Source organism: Notolepis coatsorum (genome assembly GCF_963971535.1).
Source record: "Notolepis coatsorum genome assembly, chromosome: 4".
Classification (NCBI taxonomy): Eukaryota; Metazoa; Chordata; class Actinopteri; order Aulopiformes; family Paralepididae; genus Notolepis; species Notolepis coatsorum.
Genome location: NC_140168.1, coordinates 119,506,551 through 119,522,414, shown reverse-complemented (window position 1 = coordinate 119,522,414; position 15,864 = coordinate 119,506,551). Strand labels below are relative to the sequence as shown.

Sequence of the window (15,864 nt, the reverse complement as noted above, 5' to 3'; positions counted from 1 at the left end):
CACGTTTGGATCACGTGAGTTATGATCGGTCCATACCTCAGCCGGCATTTCGAAATAGAGACAGTGGAGTACACTACATCCTGCAATCTTAGCGGAGATACCGCCGTCGCTTCTAAGGAGCGCCACGATACAGCCTCTACAGGGTCTAGCCAGCACATCAGAGGTCTCAGTGAAAAGGACCAGAAATAAAGTTTAAAATCAGGGATTGCGAGGCCCCCATCTTGTTTTCTACGTTGAGTAGTAGCCCTTTTGATTCTCGGGCGTTTGTTATTCCAGATAAACTTAGATACCATCGATTGTACCTTGCGCCAGTGGTCTATTGGAGGGGGCAGGGGGAGCATTGAGCTAATAAAATGTATCCTAGGCAGGATGTTCATTTTGATTATGGAAGCCCGGGCTTGTAAGGAGTTAGGAAGGGACGACCACCTGTCTAGATCCTGGCGTATTTTATCATAAGTACCCGTGAAGTTGTACTTAGTAGTTTGGTTCAGCGTGGGGAATATCTCTATGCCCAAGTATTTAAAATGTTCTACTATGGGGATATCAGCTGGTAGTCGTACCGCCTTGGCCAGCTCATTAAGAGGTAGGCAGGCTGATTTGTTCCAGTTAATCTTAAAGCCTGACAATTTACCAAAGTCGTCGATTATCCTCAATAATTTTGTGGCCGACCGGGAGGGGTCGTCCATGAAAATCAGCAGGTCATCCGCATAGAGAGCAATTTTGTGTGGAGTATTATTGACCATTATGGGGACGATGTCCTCCGATTGCCTAATAAATTGGGCCAAAGGTTCGAGGGAAAGCGCGAACAGTCCTGGGCTCAGAGGACAACCCTGTCTAGAAGATCTGGAGATTGGAAAGAGTGTGGAACAGTTTTTGCCTGTCAGTATCATCGCAGACGGCGAGGCATACAGGACTTTAATCATATGAATAAAACTCTTCCCAAGACCCATGACCTCAAGTACCTTCCACAGGTATGACCACTCAAGTCTGTCAAACGCCTTCATGGCATCCAAAGACAGAACTGTGGATGGAGTTGTATTGTCTTTACTGTTATCGATTACATGCAACAGCCTCCTAAGATTATCTGCAGCCAGACGCCCCGGGATAAAACCAGTTTGATCGCAGTGTACCAATACAGACATAAATCTCTGCAGGCGACGGGCCAGCACCTTGGCAAACACTTTTAAATCGGCCCCGAGAAGACTCAAGGGTCTATAGCTACCACAATCATTGGGATCTTTGTCCTTCTTGAGAAGTAAAGAAATCAACGCCATATTGACATCTCTTGAGAACTCCCCTTGTTCGATAGCGTAATTGATCATATCGAGCATCAATGGACCCAGTTGGTCCCAGAAAGCTAAATACACTTCGGGTGGAATACCATCCCAGCCTGGTGCCTTACCCCTCTGCATTTCAACAATCGTCTCCCTCAATTCCACGAGAGTAATCGGTCTCCCCAGTTCCTTGGCCTCTTCCTCAGAAATGTGGGGTATCTCAAGCCCGCCAATGAACGATTCAAATTTAGAGTCATCAAGATTACCCTCTGAGCTATATAACTGTGAGTAAAACTCTTTAAAAGTGTCATTGATCTTTTTCGAATCAGTAGTGACTGCACCCTGGCTCGTCCTGATCGAGGGGATATCCGAGAAATGATCATTTGAGCGTATTTTCATTGCCAATAGATGGCTAGGTCTGGAGCCGTGAAAGTAGTAATTTTGTCTTGTCCTATGTATCAAGAACTCAGACTGTTGTTTAAGTATGGAGTTTATTTCTTTTTTAACTATCTTACGTTGTGTGTTTAGTCGTTCACTATAGTTAGTTTGCAAGGATGCGTATAGGTCCGCATATAATGTTTCCAGTCCTTCTAGCTTTTTTGACCGGGATTTTCGCAAATTGGAGGCAAATAGTGTGACATGACCCCTGATAAATCCTTTCAATGCGTTCCACAGGACCCTAGGGTCTTCTACTGTGCCAACGTTGATCTGCAAAAATTCAGCTAGTTTACTCCTGAACTCAGAACAGAAGTCATCGTTCTTTAGCAAGGTCGAATTAAAACACCATCTGGGAGCTCTTGCGGAGAGCCTGCCAAAGGTTGCCGTAAGGAAAATCCCCTTGTGGTCTGAGAGAGCCAAGGGAACCAATGAGACATCGAAACTATCAAACATATTAGGGGACGCGAATGCATAGTCAATTCGAGAGAAGCTTTTGTGTCTGGCTGACAGGTGAGAGTAATCTTTGAGGGTGGGGTTGGATAAGCGCCAAAGGTCTGTGAGCCCCGTGTCCTGGGCCCACATCCTGAGGGCCTTAGAGGCCCGTTTTTGGTCGCTCGTTTCAGAGGGCCCGGACCTATCCATCTCCGCATCCCAGCACGCATTAAAATCGCCACCCACAATGAGAGCGTATCCATTAAGTTCCAACATATTCTTCGTGATTGTATTATAGAATGCTGAATCAAATGTGTTAGGAGCATACAATGCTATTATAGCCATCTTCCTATGCGAGAATTCTACTTTTGCTATAGTAATCCTTCCCTCCGTGTCCGACCATACATCCAGGACTTTGATATCAAGGTTACGTCTTGTAACTATGACGACTCCTTTCGTCTTATCATCGGCTGAGGATGAGGAGATAACGTGATATTGCCGATTTGCCAGTCTTGACACGTCACCTACCAATAAATGCGTCTCACTAAGGAGAGCAAGGTCAATATTTCTCCTCTTCAATAGCCAAAGGACACTGGCACGCTTGTGTGGGGCGTTAAGCCCTCCTGCGTTCCAAATTAAAATATTCAATTTAGCCATGGTCGAGCTTGTCTAAATGCGTAGAGAACATACCAGTGCAGCCAGGCTGAGTACAGAGGCGCTGATCCAGGCGGGCCCAGGCGGTCAATCCCAGGAGTTCAGAGGAGGAACAATTACACACATATAAGACAACAGTACATAAAACACATAAAAATACCACCCCAGCTACAACCCCCCCTCCTTCTACTCTAAACCCTAACCCACCCGTCCTATTATAAGCCCTCCTATACCCACTCTCCAGTCCCCACCCTATGCCCCACCCACTGAGGAAGGTCATCTTCCTATCACTTCCCACTAGAGACATGGATCCAATAAGACGCTCCCCACTCCAACCCCCCTCTAGATAAACCCCTGAGTAAACCCCCACTAGTCCAATAAACACAAATAATAATACAAATAAAATTCAATAAAGATATCGGTCGAAAACCACCTGAGCCTTGGCCCCAACATGAGACAACCATAATGGTAAAAATAGCCATTATTAAATAATAACTCCACATCAACCTGCAACCATCTATTTCCGAATCTGCGCTTCAACGTCGCAATGTTATAGCCCAAATGGGTACAGGAAAATTCAAAACAAAATTAAATTAAAGCATCCCAGCCGATAGTCTAAGGCAGGATCGGGTCACAGGTTAATTGTGCAAAATTGTGTGAACAATGTCAATTAAACAATGACAATAATAAGAAAGGGAAAAAAGGGGGTATGGTCAAAGTGCACCCCTGTAGCAGTCCCTCTGATCAGGCACAACGGCTGAAATGACATAACCTATGTAAGAAAAGCATTAAACACATTAATTAATCCGGGGATGGTAATAGGCAATATCTGACACAACCCGTTATCATCTATTGTTTCAATAAAGATATCGGTCGAAAACCACCGTGAGCCTAGGACTTAACATGAGATAACTTATAATGGAAAAAAAATAAAAAATAAATTTAAATATAGTCATTATTATATAACAACTCAACATCAACCCTGCAACCATCTATTTCGGAGTCTGCGCATCAACGACGCAATGTTATAGCACCAATGGACAAAGGAAAAATCCGAAACGAAATTAAATTAGAGTATACCAGCCGTTAGTCTAAGGTAGGATCGGGTTCCAGGTAAATTGTGCAAACAAATGCCATTTAACAACGACAATAATAAGAATGGGAAAAAGGGGTTATGGTCAAAGTGCACATCTGTAACAGTCCCTCTGATCAGGCACAATTAAACACATTCATTAACCCGGGGATGATAATAGGCAATATCCGACAAAACCTGTTATCATATCTTGTTTATATACATATTCAACCGATCTTCTCCTACCGGAGCCCAAAGCTCAAAACAGCATGGATATAAAAATAACATCATACAAGAATTTAGTTAAGGACCCGACCAAGTGCGTCACTATTAACGGGTCTCGAACTACTCCACGCAGGCGATAGACGCAGCCCGCTAGCTAGCCCGAGGCTAGCGCGTGAGCTAGTGATGAATCCGGATAGCACATTAGAGTTTGTTATGTACATTGTTCAGCTAGCTCGCTAGCTTCCAAAGAGGCGATACACAAGTACGATCATGAGGTCAGCATTAGCAAGTAACAGAAGTCATTGGGAAGTCCCGCTAGTTGGATGGGCAGTGGACAGTTAGAGTGTCTGGGCATGACAGCAAGTATTTGTGAATAGTCGGCCTAATCAATGTATATAGGCCCACACCGCCAAGTCACTCACCCGACATAGATATCAAGCAACAGTCTCGGGTATCCCCGCGAGATATTCCTTCGCTTTAGCCAACGACCAAAATGAACGCAGACCATCGACCTTCTCCAACACAGATAATTTCGCGGGAGCGAATAGCGTGGGCCTCAGGCCTAGTTTCCATAGCCTAGATAGGACCACCTTGTATTCGCCTCTCTGTGCTTGAACCTCCGGCGTAAAGTCTTCGAAAATGGCCACTTTGTGATCGCCAAGCCTCAGATTACCCCTTCTGGTACGAGCCGACCGCATGATGAGTTCTCTCTGCTGAAGCCTGTTCAGCTTGACTATGATGGGCCTCGGCTCTTTGTTCACGCCGGGAGAAAACCTGCCCGCCCTGTAGGCCGACTCACAGACAGGAGGCGAAGGGAGGACGTCAGTTCCTAGTATTTTCTGCAGCAGTTCGGGCATGGTCTCCGAGAGACGGCCTTCACCGCTGGCCTCCGGTACTCCAACAATCCTGACGTTGTGGCGTCTATCCCGGGACTGCATCTCCTCCATTGCCGACTGTAGTTTGTTGACTTCAGCCTGCCTAGCCAGCAGGGCGGACTCGAGACCCACCATCTTCTCGCCCTGTAATGATACCTCCGTCGTTAGCATGGCTAGTTCGTTAGCATTAGCCGAGGAGACAGCGTGCATCGACTCCATCTTGTCTATCAGCGGGACTACCGCCAGCCGTATTTCTTCTGATATCTCACGATGGAGGTTGACACAAAAATCCGCCAACACTTTCTTCTGTGCTTCAGCGAAGCGTGTCTCAGAGTCTGCGTGTAGCTTGGTCATGACCAAGAGCACAGCTTCGCTTATCTCCCCGACACCGGGCGACGATGCGGCCAGGCCCGGTGGTGGTGGTTTGCTGGTTGGGGCGCTCATGGCTCTGGTTTCCACCCCCGTCATCGCAGAAAGTCGAAAAAAGTCGACGACAGTATACTAAACACGACGACCTAGCAAACAGATAAAAAACAAATAAAAATAAAATAAAGACTAATGGGGAGAAACGTATATTCAGCACGGTAGAAAGGAGCTCATGTGAAACACGTCTACTCCATGATCGCTCAGCTCCGCCCCCAGATTATAAGTTATTATGTTATTATCCACCCAAAAAAATTTGAATATTTTTTTTGAATACGTTTTTAGTAAGATCTGAATTTCAACAGCTCACCGGAGGTCGAGGTTTCAAAGAGGTGTCCTCTGGTTCGATACAAGTGCGCTGTCGTCAGACGGCCCGGTCGTTCGGATGAGTGATCCCTCTTCTCGGACTGGCTTTGGTGTCGAGGTAGAGATTGGCAGGCCTGCTTGCACCTCCGTTCGGCCGGTCCCGTCTGAATCCAGTGCAATGTATCCTGTTGTGACGTCAAGTTGTATTGGAAATTTAAGTGTAGCTGTTGAAATAAAGATTAACACGGAAACAAATGGACGTTCGTTGGGTTTAATTTGAGCAGTCACACATGACTGGACACACACTGACAGTAAAGCAAAACAAGATGCCAACATGTGCCACGATAGATGGAGCTTCAGGACTTATATAGCATTCTCCAACAGTGTGTGTGTGTGTGTGAGTGTGACTTCAGGAAGTGAAAGTGTGTGTGTGTGTGTGCTATGCTTACACGTGCATGTGTGCGCTTGTGTATGTATGTGCGTGTGTGCACGGCTATGTGTGTGTGCTGTGTGACAGTTGGAGGGTCGTAAAAACACTTATAGTCAGCGGGTTTCGTAGAATGCTTCTGCCTGGCAGAGATTGTAAGAAGGTCAAGTCTGCCTTGTGTTGTAATGTGAGTCCACAGAAGGGTCAATTGTCTCCTTTGTGTCGCAATGTGTCATCAGTTTGAAACTCTTGGGACATATATCAGGCCTTTGGAAACAAAAGGTGATTATGTGTTTAACATGTGAATATAAAACAGACCTTGGTCACAGACATTACAATGGGCCATGCGGTCATTATGGACACAGTATTTAGTTGTATATCAAAGGTTTATCTCATTTGAGGTGTCATACGAATTGTAAACAGATAGGTCCCAGATATGGTACATGGGCAAGGTGATGTAAACGAAGTCAGACCCTGTGGTCGTGTCGAGGTCACATGATAAAACAGGAAGCCAAGATGTCACGAAGGCAGACACAGTATTGTTTAGTGTCAAGGCCAATGTGTTCTTTAGGTGTGTATAGCAAGCATATTAATTGATATGCGATCACAATTATTCCACTACAACGCCTATCGTAAAGAGTAGGGGGTTCCTGGCCAAATTCCCAAGGTCAAGGTCTCTGACATCAAGGCCACCTAATCATCCCTTCCCCTTAATTGGCTGATATCAATCCCTGTCTCCTGAGCCGTTCAGCCATTGTGTAGTGTGATGTGTGCCGGGTGCCAGTGTATGGCAGCCATTGAGCCTGCGTAGCCCAAGGTTGGGTGCTATCAGTGGTGGTGAAGGAGGCAATATCCACCCCACGTTGTAAAGCGCTTTGAGTCTGAGAAAAGTGCTATATAAATGTAATGAATTATTATTATTAATTGAACGTAACTATGTAACAGTGTTGGCTGTTAGTAACCCCCGGGTACTTTGCCCAACACAGCGCGATGGAGACAGTTTGGGTTCTCGAATGAACACATGTTTATTATACAAGCTCACACAAAATACAATCCAACACTCTCTCTTGGCTTGACACTGATAAGTACATGACAGGCCGGTTAATTATCCAGTTTCCTGACGCAGCCTCCCCAGCTTCTCGTCAGGCTTGCGTTTGTAAAAAACACCATCATCCAGGTCCAGCATGCTACTATTCGGTTGTTAAGTCTGACATATATTCATGTCCAGGGCCAAACGCTCCTCTTCAGACAGCGGGAGATACTAGGATTCAAGATTCAAGAGGTTTAATTGTCACGTACATACACAAGACATATAGTGAAATGAAGGTGGCCATGCCCGCCTTCGATTGTGCAAAAAATACAAATAAAAATAGAATAGAATAGAATAGGAGCACATAACCACAAACAGTAGACAATAGACTCTATTAAATAGATCTATTAAAACAACAAAACAAGGGACTGAAAAGACGAGAGCCCCAGCCAACGCTCAGCCCCGGAAACTGTTCACTGGAAGGTCGAGACGCCACGACCTGACAAGCGAATAGAGAGACCACACTTTATTAAACTAGTTAATTAGTAGTAGAGCAGTGAGAACACTTAATTAAACTAGTAATTAGTAGTAGAGCACACTTAATTAAACTAGTTAATTAGTAGTAGAGCACACTTCATTAAACTAGTTAATTAGTAGTAGAGCAGTGCCGGCATTAGTTAATTGGCACAGGTGTTACCTGTTGACACCTGTACCAATTAACTAACGCTGACACTGCTCCCTTGAGCCACTCCTGTCCATCTCTCCCCTGCAGCTGAGCCCACACCACACCCCACTACCACACATTGAAAATGATATATTTACAAAAACAAAAAAACAAGGAGTAGTCTAAACGTGAGGCACTTACAGTTCAGATGCGTGTCAGTACTAGATCCAGGGCGCAGACCCCAGAAGTCCTTATGACAGCCAGCCAGCAAATGGACATAATTGGGAGGGACCTGTATTGTCAGAGTCATTCTGATGTGCGTCGGATCCCGCGTAGCTGTTCTTTCCATGCTTCTCGTAGAATTGTTCCCTCATCCCGGACAGAAGTGAAAGTGTGCCTCTTCTCCTTGAAAGTGAACACTAGTGTGGCTGGATGGATGAATCCACTCTGTGGATTCAGTTTGCGCAGATTGGACCTCAGGTCATTAAATGGCTTCCTCTTGTCCATCGTTTCCGCAGATGGGTCTGGCTAGACGCTGACCCTCCCCCTGTTGGGTTTCAACCGCACAGCGTGAAGCGTTTGCGCTGCGCAATGTCCCCCACCGTGTCCTCCGAACAGCCCCTCAAACAGTTTATTGATACAAGTCGCTGGGTTACCAGACTCTACTCCGTTGCACAAACCAAACACTCATGTTCAAGTTTTGTTTTATTTGTCACGTATAAAGTACACGTACATTACAGTGCAATGCTTGGTTCTGTATGAGCCCCCTGTGAATGTGCTTCATACAGTAAAAAAGTAGAAAGAAGAATAAAGTCCCAACACACTATACAAATATACAACTTCTTTTTTTAATGCAAAATGCAAAGATGAGGTATGGATGTAGTGCAAATATTTTTGTAATAAATAGATAAAATATGGTGTAGTGTTTGCGGTAGTGGTTTTCCAGTTGCTCAATCTTTTTCTCAGATAGTTGTTCTCCTTCTTCAGTGTGTCCTGCGTCTCAGGTGTTCAAATCCGGTCCAGTGTTTCCCCTGAAAAACAATTCAACAGCGGTGCTGTGGTGCGTGCACGCTGCCGGAATCCATATTTGTGCCTGTGCACGTGCCGTCGGAATCCATATTAACGCACGCTGCCGGAGAAATAATAACTTAAAACTACCTTAGAATTGTTTGAATGTTAGAATGTTCATGGAGTCATGTGCGTGTGAATCTGCTAGCATGTTTTTGGTGTCCGCTGACACTAGAAGTGCTCTGGAGGACCAGGCAGCTGCACATTTGTACACTGCAAAAAAATGTATCTTATCAAGTGAGAATATCTTGTATTTGGTACAATAAGTCCAATATTGAGTAGAGTTATCTTGAATTATCTTATTCCACTGGCAGATAATTTAGCTTATTTTTTTCTTGATTTTGGTCAATTTTGTTTTAAGAAAATGTTAACCTTGTTTTCTTAAAACAAGATTAAATTGACCAAAATCAGAAAAAGCTAAATTATCTGCCAGTGGGATAAGATAATTCAAGATAATTCTACTCAATATAGACTTATTGTACCAAATACAAGATATGTTCACTTGATAAGATAATTTATTTTGCAGTGTAGTTGTAATCAAAGTAAATGTCAAGATTAATGACATGCCTCAACACTTGTACACTCATCATAGGCTACATTCTGCCTTAGAGCATTTCATTTTCCTGGGCTTTTGAAAGAAAAGCTCCAGCTCTTTGGTGGGGAATTCACTGGTAGGTTGATGCTGAGAGACGCATACAAGCGGCCAGATGGTCTCCCTGCAGCCTGTTCCTCAGGTCAGTCTTCACCTGTAAATACAGAATCAATCACCACATCAATTTCAAGATCCTCCTCATCACCTACAAAGCCCTTCACTCCCTTGCCCCCCGGTACCTAGCTGACCCCCTACATCCCGCCCCGGAGGCTGCGGTCCTGACTCCGGTCTCCTCTCCATCCACACCACCAACATGCGGACTGTTGGTCCCAGAGCCTTCTCTGTTGCCGCACCCACCCTCTGGAACTCACTCCCTCCAAACATCTGTAGTGCTACATCCCTGCACAGAGGAGTTCACCTGTCTAATGAACACACTAGACAAATATCAAGATGTATCCATCTGGTGGACCAATTGCATGCTTTCGCAGGGGACAAGAAGCCTTCAGTCGACTCCTTCAGACATTAAGCAGCACTCCCCACAGCCCAAATGGAATGATAAAAAATTAAATAATATATATATATATAATTTTTTATTTAATTTTTTTTAATAGTCTAGTTCATAGCAGCGGCGGTCCTGATTCAGCAGGAAACACTGCAGTCTCTTCATTGTTAACAAACTCCTCGAGATTTTCTCTTCATGCTTTGTTAATCGGTGACAACTTATTGTGGAGTGCTGTGGAGATCTCCTCACGGACAATATATATATTATATTATATTGATATAATAATATCAAAGTAGCCAATTCAGCATTGATTGTCTTTCCACATGTAGTCATTGTCTACAGGTGGTAGATTTTACATTTACATTTACATTTAGTCATTTAGCTGACGCTTTTATCCAAAGCGACTTACAAGTTCTGTACGACAAGCCATCAGGAAGGATACAACTCTATCAGCTGAGCAACAATGTTCATCAAAGTGTTGAGTGCTACAGTGTAGGTTAGTTTATTAGGACAAGTGCATGACAGTACGGTTAGTTAGGGTTAGATTTTTTTTTTTTTTTTTTTTTTTTTTTTTTAATTCAGATAATGGTTGAAGAAGTGCGTCTTTAGTCGACAGCGAAAGATTGGACGTGATTCGGCTGTCCTAACTGGGGTGGGTAGTTCATTCCACCATTGTGGGGCAAGGACTGAGAATAGGCGACTTCTCTTTGATGACCCTCCCGGAGCTTGGATAGGAGTAGGTCTGAGGCGGCCAGAAGATGCAGAGCGTAGGGGTCTTGAGGGTGTGTAGTTAGAGACCATTGACCGGAGGTAGGCGGGAGCGGTTCCCTTTGCCGCACGGTATGCTAGGTCGAGGGCCTTGAAGCGGATTCGTGCAGCAATGGGGAGCCAGTGCAGGTCCCTAAGAAGTGGGGTGACATGGGCCGACTTCGGTAGGTTTGAGATCAGGCGGGCCGCTGCGTTCTGAATGAGTTGAAGAGGCTTAGTGGCAGTGGCCGGGAGGCCAGCGAGCAGTGCATTGCAGTAGTCGAGGCGGGAGATGACTGTTGATTGGACGAGGAGTTGGGTGGCTTCTTATGTCAGGAAGGGGCGGATCCTTCTGACGTTGCTCAGGAGGAATCGGCAGGTTCTGGTCGTCGCTGCGATGTGAGCAGAGAAGTTCAACTGGTCGTCGAGGACAACACCAAGGTTCTTGGCGGTCGGGGACGCAGTCACAGCTGCATTCTCGACTGTGATTGAAAGGTCGGTTAGGGGGGAGGATTTGGCCGGCAGGTGGAGCAATTCTGTTTTGCTTAGGTTCACTTTGAGGTGGTTGGACGTCATCCAGGCTGAGATGTCGGACAGACAGGCCGAGATCCGCTCAGAGACGTGGATATCTGAGGGAGGGAAGGAGAGGAAGAGTTGAGTATCGTCGGCATAACGATGGTAGGAGAAGCCATGAGACGTGATAATGTTACCCAGTGATTTAGTGTAGAGGGAGAAGAGAAGGGGTCCTAAAACCGAGCCCTGGGGGACACCCGTCCGCAGGGGGCGGGTGGCCGACAGGGTCCCTCTCCATGACACTTGGTAGGAGCGGTCATTGAGGTATGATGACAGCCATGTCAGCGCAGAGCCAGCCACTCCCATTCCTGCGAGGGCCGCAAGGAGGATCTGGTGGTTGACTGTGTCGAAGGCTGCAGATAGATCTAGGAGAATCAGGACAGAGGAGAGGCCTTTCGCTTTTGCTAAGTGAAGTGCCTAGATTGACGTTCTTGGTCTGAAACGAGTCCACTTACACAAGCAAGAAAGGCGTTGTCTGTGCTTTCTTTTTCTCCAGAATGATGTAAGCCTTAGAAAGTATATACGCGTCCCCAACACTACTTCTAAATGATATATCATTACTACCAGCATCCATACAACAAAAAAGAATCATTCTGGCGGGCGTTGCTGCAGCCAAGAAGCTGATAGCCATGAGGTGGAAGGAACCTGAGAAACTCTCAATGATTAATTGGTCTCTGACACTACTGGATGTACTTTATATGGAAATCTCTACTGCACGGGTAATTGGAGTGTGGGTCGCAGCGGCCGAGAAGGTTAAAGTGGTCGGCACACGGCGAGCGACCGACGTCGCCTGGCGATGCGATCGTCTGTCGCTCAACGACAATCGCCTTGCCCCCCACACCAGAGCCGACCGTCGCTCTGTCTAGCTGGGGGTGTGGTTACTTGTTTCCCCCCGGAGGGAGATATCAGAGGACGGACCGGATGTTAGGTTAGCGTATTAGCAGGTAGCTGTGGCGTTATCTTTTTCTTAGCCGCATTTTGCGGAGACGCTCTCTGATTGGCCACTGACTGACGCTCTGTGATTGGCCACTGACATGTGTGCCCAATCGCGTGACGAGCTGTGTCTTTGCCCATTTCCGCCTCTAACAGCCTGCAAACTACCTAACGCCTAGTTTATCACTGGTTAAGCTTAGGTGACTCTTTCGAAGTTGGTTAAGGTTAGAGTTTGGAATCAGGGCTGGTGTTCTATCGCCCTGCTCTAAGACAAACTCTAACCTTAACCAACTTCGAAAGAGTGCCTAAGCTTAACCGGTGTAGAAACAGGCGTCACACGATTGGGCGCACATGTCACATGAAGTAGCCAATCAGAGAGCGTCTCCGCAAAATGCGGCTACAGAAGAAATACCGCGTAGCTGTGTTGTGCTTTACAAGGGAACTAAACCCATATTGAGCTGGAATTAAACCACCTATACGAATACAACCTCTCCTCATTCTTCCTGACATTACTGCATGACTGATCGCTACAATACGTTCATTACCACCGATTGGACAAGTATTGTTATGCAGCTGAGAGCGAATGTTTTTTCACTGAAGACGCTGTTCTGTTCTCAACCATCATTTTCTTTGGACAATAAACCTTATAAACCATATCAGCTGCAGCCTGGACATTAAACTCTGTCAACATCCACAACTTCTTTTGTTACCCGAGTATAAAAACATGTAGTAGGTGCATTGTGGCGCATTGTTCATTTATTAGTTAATGACAAGCGGCCACTATAGCTTCTCCAACTAACGTTATTTATTTAAATTGTTCCTGTTAATAATAATGAACATAAGTAGCATGGTAATAATACGTAGGTTATTGATCAATGAATGTATTGATAAATTAATGGTGTACAAATGATACACCAGTAGAACTTCTGTACTACTTCTACTGTAGAAGTCATGTTATTTCCTCATTGTCCTTGCTGTGTCGCCTGCCGTCTCCTAAAAAAATAGGATCGAGGTGATTTTTAGCCAGGTGACCGTCGCTTCAAAATGTCCTGCTGTGTGGGTTCTCTCATTCATAACAATGGAGGCGATACAATTCTGTCGGTCGGCTCGCAAAAAAAGTCGGTCGCCTGGCAAAAATCGTCCGCCGTGTGCGGACCCCTTAAGGCCACCATATAGCAGCAGAGCGGGGTTGGGGTGTTGGTACCGGGGGTCCTGGGGTGGGAGTGGGGGAGGAAATGTCTTTTGTGGTGTTTGTGATACTATAATTTGTTTTGATTTTTAGGTTCTGTATTTATTATTTTTGTTGTTCTACTGTCATTCTATTGTCATTATTGTTATTATTATTATCGTCTGGTGTTGTTCTGTTTATTATTCTTGTATTATGTGGTGTCATGTTTTGTTTTATCCATGTAAAAAAGAGAGACAAAAAGAAATAGAAAATTATATATGCGTCCCCTTGTAGTTGATCCGATCATTGATAAAATAACTAAAATAGTATAAGGGAGCTGACTGAGTAGCTACAGTACACTGGAACCTGCACATGATGTTTTACATATTACAAAATTATATATTGATGGTAGAATTCTATATGCAGCCCGTTTTATAAATGGTACAATTGGGAGCATTTTGTCTTTCTCTCTCGTTTTGTTTTAGTTTTTTTCCCCTTCAAGTCTCAATTTGTCAAGATTTCCTTGTGTTTCCCCAGGAATCATGGCCGGTTCCAACCGGTCGGGGGACCTGAAGGACGCCCAGCGCTCCATCCCCATAGGAACCATCATGGCCATCCTCACCACCTCGTTCGTCTGTATCCTCTCTGTTGAACTGGTGAACATACACCTACATACATTATAGACTATGGAATTCTAAATCACATCTAAAAACAATGATCTTCTCAGATAGGGGTCCCTGAGAGGTCAGATAGGGGTCAGATAGGGGTCCCTGGCCTATTATGTGTCAATATGGTGGGGGGTCCTTGACATGAAAGCGTTTGAGAACCACTGCACCAGTGGACCCAGAATATCATCTCACTTTCAGTAGATAAGCAGGATGGGTCACTTTCAGTAGATAAGCAGGATTGGTCACTTTCAGTAGATAAGCAGGATGGGTCACTTTCAGTAGATAAGCAGGATGGGTCACTTTCAGTAGATAAGCAGGATGGGTCACTTTCAGTAGATAAGCAGGATGGGTCACTTTCAGTAGATAAGCAGGATGGGTCACTTTCAGTAGATAAGCAGGATGGGTCACTTTCAGTAGATAAGCAGGATGGGTCACTTTCAGTAGATAAGCAGGATGGGTCACTTTCAGTAGATAAGCAGGATGGGTCAGCCGGTTTTAAAAAAAATATATACTAATGCCCTAATTTCTATCAATTTGTATGCAGATAGTGCATATGTCCTCTTTTTGCACTCATTTGAGTGTAAATACAGTTTTTTGAGCATCAGATGATCCTGACAAATTAAGTGTCGCTACTGAAGCTCAAATCAAACCTACGCCTCTGTATTTAGGTACCAAACCTTCCCTTTATATTAGCTGTTGTTTTGTCTGTGTTACTGTCACTGTGTTGGTATGTTTTCCTGAGCGCTGAAGCAACCAGACCTGAGCAGCGTGGTTCTGTTTGGAGCCTGTATAGAGGGAGTGGTCCTCCGAGACAAGTCAGTAACCTCTCTGTCTGTCTCTCTCTCTCTGTGTGTGTGTGTGTGTGTGTGTGTGTGTGTGTGTGTGTGTGTGTGTGTGTGTGTGTGTGTGTGTGTGTGTGTGTGTGTGTGTGTGTGTGTGTGTGTGTGTGTGTGTGTGTGTGTGTGTGTGTGTGTGTGTGTGTGTGTGTGTGTGTGTGTGTGTGTGTGTGTGTGTGTGTGTGTGTGAGTGAGTGAGTCAGTGAAAATGTTTGTGTGTGTGTGTGTGAGTGAGTGAGAGAGAAAGTGTGTGTGAGTGAGAGATAATGTGTGTGCGTGTGTGTGTGTGTGTGTGTGCATGAGTGAGTGAGAAAGAAAATGTGTTGAGTGAGAGAGAATGTGTTTGTGTGTGTGTGTGTGTGATTGAGAGAGAGAGAGAGAGAGAGAGAGAGAGAGAGAGAGAAAGTGTGTTGAGTGGGAGAGAATGTGTGTATGTGGGTGTGGAGTTAGCTCATTCTAAATCTGTTATAAATCTACTTTGTATCTCTCCATGTTATTTCAATAACACGGAGAGACTAGACACACTAAAATTAAGTCATTGTGTTTTTTTTTATACTTGAACCCTAAATGTTGTCATTAATCATGCATGTGGCGCCCCCTGTAGGTTTGGAGACTCTGTCAAGGGGAATCTGGTGGTTGGAACCCTGGCGTGGCCCTCCCCCTGGGTCATTGTGATTGGTTCTTTCTTCTCGACGTGCGGCGCAGGCCTCCAGTCACTGACCGGCGCGCCCCGCCTCCTCCAGGCCATCGCCAAGGACAACATCATCCCATTCCTCAGGGTTAGATGTATACCTCTCTATTCTGTTCCCTCTCTCTCTCACTCTCTTTCTCTCTCTCTCACTCTCTCTCTCTCTTTCTCTTTCCCTCTCTCTCACACTCTCCCTCTCTCCCCCCTCTCTCTCACTCTTTCTATCTCCCTCTCTCTTTCTCTTTCCCTCTCTCTCACACTCCCTCGCT

General features: G+C 45.3%; 1 protein-coding gene across 1 annotated transcript in view; it reads left to right on the top strand.

Moving 5' to 3' along the window:
- slc12a6 (solute carrier family 12 member 6) overlaps positions 1 to 15,864 on the top strand; it is a 240,039-nt gene that overhangs the window by 159,614 nt on the left and 64,561 nt on the right. Inside the window, 3 exon segments of the mRNA XM_084312786.1 lie at positions 13,941 to 14,039; positions 14,829 to 14,886; positions 15,512 to 15,686. Coding sequence (XP_084168912.1) covers positions 13,941 to 14,039; positions 14,829 to 14,886; positions 15,512 to 15,686 — 332 coding nt within the window.